Source organism: Nanorana parkeri, unplaced genomic scaffold (assembly GCF_000935625.1).
Source record: "Nanorana parkeri isolate BGI_ZX_2015 unplaced genomic scaffold, ASM93562v1 scaffold2813, whole genome shotgun sequence".
Classification (NCBI taxonomy): Eukaryota; Metazoa; Chordata; class Amphibia; order Anura; family Dicroglossidae; genus Nanorana; species Nanorana parkeri.
The window spans coordinates 37,246-40,852 of record NW_017309081.1 but is presented as its reverse complement, the minus strand read 5'-3'; the positions used below and the strand labels follow the sequence as shown (position 1 = coordinate 40,852).

Sequence of the window (3,607 nt, the reverse complement as noted above, 5' to 3'; positions counted from 1 at the left end):
CGCACATTTAAACGTAAATATGCGTCGCATGCGCCAGCACGCGAAAATGACAATTGCGCTACACATGTTACATATCGCCGCGAACGTCGGAATGAGAGCAATAATTGTAGGGCCATCAATCACTGATAACACTAAACTGATGAGCGGTAAAAGCTTTTAAAGTGTCACCTATGGTCAATTTTGTCATGGTAATTTTTTGCGATTTTGCGGGTGCGCGCAATTTTAAAGCATGACATGTTTGGTGTCTATTTACCCGACGTCACCCCGTCTTTTTAAATTTTACCAAAAATATGGGTGATAAATGGGTGTGGTTACTGGGGGTGTGGCCACTGAGGGGTGTGGCCACTGAGGGGCGCTGTAAAGCTTTCTCGCACAGGGCGCCTAAAGGCCTAAGGCCGGCCCTGGGCACAGCCCCCCATTCTCAGGGCGCCCCCCCAGGACATCGGCTGTGTAGTAACATGAGGAAAGCTGCATTGTCATAGAAACGATGAACATTTGTGTAAGATGGAACGGTGATGGGTGCGGCGTGTGTGTCTGCAATGTGTGAATAATGTCGGTGAATGTTGGTGTAGTGGTTGGAGGGTACGCCGGAGGTCAGCAGCAGATGCGTCCACCTTTCGCCTCCGTGTTTAAGGGCCCTGGAGGCTCAGACTCCTCCCACAAACTCGGCTAATATAATTAGCCTCAAACATATATACACACACACACACACACACACGATGATATATAGATTTTACACTCCGGCCTGATCTGTTCCTCTGGGTGCAGCACGCAGATACATTTCTCTATCTTCATCTACACAATATTTCCTCCCCGCGCTTCTAGGAACTTTGTCGCCACTACACCAACATTCACCGGCATTATTCACACAGACACTCCCACATACAGTACACACGCCGCACCCATCGCCGTACTCTGCCACATGTCCTCCAATTGGCAGCGTGCGCAGTGCTGGATATTTCATATTCCACCTTCCGGTTTACACAAATGTTAATCATTTCTATAACAATGTATCCTTCCTCCCATTATCCTATATACGAATATAAATGAGCAGAGAGGCCGGGACACAACGGTCATTCATTCCCCTTGTGGCCTTAGGCAGAGCAAGAACAGAAAGGGGCTTATTCACACCAGTGGGCAGGCATCAATCTGTGCATAATGTGAGTCTGCTGGTGCGCGCTGCACATGCCTGCTCTAGTGCATTGTACAACATATTGCGCTGATTTTTTTACTTTTATGAAAAACTTTATTAAAACTGACAGTTCATCTAACTCAACGTCCGACAGCACGTTATGATGCATTCTAGAGTGTCACAATGCGCTGCATAAATACTGCTGGTCCTGCCAATGATGTCCCCCTTATGCAGCTTCCTGTGATGGGGTGACAACGATGCTGCACTGCTTCTAGATTCCAAGCAGAGTTGTCACCACTATGTAGGGTCTGGGTGCCGATAAAACAATTACTGCGGGTATATATTCATCGGAAAATCATTATATGTGTTTTCAAATGCATCCAATTACCCGAATCTGACTCGGCATCAGCGTCCTCTAATCTGCTGTAGGTCTTGCTGCAAAACGGAAGGGAAGTACTAGGAGCCAATCAGGGTGTGTGTGTGTGTTTCCAAGAAACAGCAGGAGGGAGCAGAGTGATGATCTCATCAGTCTGCTGCTGCCCCTTCACTGTCCAATTATAGGCTGGGGGCGGGGAGGTGACCAGGCTCTGTTTTCTTAGTGCAGTAGAGAAAAATGAGGTAACTGGGCTGGCTGTGTCTTCACATCACATATACCTGTGTGGTTTAGCTTTATCTCATATCCTCTACAACGAGTCTGATTAGTCACTATGAGCAGTAATTCCCCGGATCTTCCTCTTTTCAAGTCCTTCAGAGATGATCCCCATATCACCAACACCCCGATCACTCCGATAGTGACAGCACACAATTACGGAGATCACCGTCATACCCACACCACCTACCATCACCACAATTACACCATCCTCACCCCCAGCGATGACACCACCAGTGGGGTTGCTCTATGGTGGACATGGCGCACAGAGGGCATTACCACCCCCGTGGCACCGTCATGCCCGAGGGCAGCTGGGACGTACCTGCGGAGAAGGTCGGCATCGGCACTTAGTCGCAGAAGCAGAATGCGTGCAAGCGTCTGTAGGAGTGTCATTGATTGCAGAGTGCAGGTGAGAGAGAGAGAAAGAGAGAGAGAGATGATGAGGACAAGACGACATGGACAAATCATCATCACATAGGACAACGGACTCAATGCACAGGAGCACAAGACATGCGTCGGTTACTGTGCGTTCTCTGTATTACAATAGACATTACCGCACACACACACACACACACGCATGATCAGTCCGCCACATGCGTGTCGTGTTTAATGCATGGCGTCATTTTGTATGTTAAAGTGAATTCACAAAGATGATCTTTCAGGTTATCGATCCTCATCGTTCCCATGCCGCATGCTGATGCATGTGAGATTTGGCTGCGTTCAGGCCCAGGGAGGGAGCGAATCCATTAGGGTAAGTGGAAGCCTCATCCTTGTAATTGTGAATTCAGATTTATTATCATCATCTGCAGACCATACATAGGAGATTCAATGAGAAGCCCATGGAGGGGAGCAGGGAGAGGAGTCTTACTGTACAGTATAGTGACCCCCCCTATATATACAGTGGGGCAAAAAAGTATTTAGTCAGCCCCCAATTGTGCAAGTTTTTCCACCCCCCGCCTCTCTCTGACACTCACCCCCGGAATTTGAGCCTTTCCTCGGGTTGCTCTGTGTGTCTGCGTTTCAGGGGAGGAAGTTCTGGGAAAGTTTTCTGCTGCTTATCACTCCTCTGCAGGGTGGGCCGGGGCTCCAGACATGGCCGATGTGACCACAAGGGGGACATATATAACTATACCTCTCCCGATCTGCCTGTGTGCCCGGGGCAAGGAGGACGAGAGCCCAGCTGGCCACAGATCCTCACCAACAATGGCGGATGTCTACCCCATTCACAAGTGTCTGATCCATGGATGGGGATGACGGAGCTCCGGGGACCATCGCTCAGGTATGTGCCGGCATCTGTCATCCTCCAAACTGTGCCCAGGAGGAGAGACACAACAGGAAGCGGGAGGAATTCCCCTCACCGGGACAGGTGTCCCCATTCCCCGTTACTGTGACAACGGCAACATTTTGGATTTCCCTCACTTTCCAAACCTGAGACAAGAGGACACATACAGAGGGTGAATCTCCCCAGCGAGGACACATATAGATGGTGAATCTCCCCAGCGAGGACACATATAGATGGTGAATCTCTTAGCCCTCTCTGCCCCCTCCGTCCTTCTATCATACCCCAATCCACCCTCCGTCCTTCTATCATACCCCAATCCACCCTCCGTTCTTCTATCATACCCCAATCCCCCCTCTGTCCCTCTATTATATCCCAGTAGAAAGGCATCATGGCACACCCACAAACCAGCATGTAAAACAACTTGTCTCACCACTAAGGACAATGACAGAGGTTTGGATACACGTCTTCTGCAAAGGATGTGTAAGCCGCACAATCCCCCCTCCGTCCTTCTATCATACCCCAATCCCCCCTCTGTCCCTCTATT

General features: G+C 49.6%; 1 protein-coding gene across 3 annotated transcripts in view; it reads right to left on the bottom strand.

Moving 5' to 3' along the window:
• Positions 1–2,166, bottom strand: part of LOC108802349 (calpain-1 catalytic subunit-like) — a 33,652-nt gene extending 31,486 nt beyond the window's left edge. For all 3 annotated transcript variants that reach the window (XM_018574213.1, XM_018574214.1, XM_018574212.1), the window contains exon 1: positions 2,104–2,166. In XM_018574213.1, the coding sequence (XP_018429715.1) occupies positions 2,104–2,122 (19 nt within the window). In that variant the 5' untranslated portion in view covers positions 2,123–2,166. The remainder of the gene's footprint in view (positions 1–2,103) is intronic.
• Positions 2,167–3,607: the final 1,441 nt, after the last annotated feature.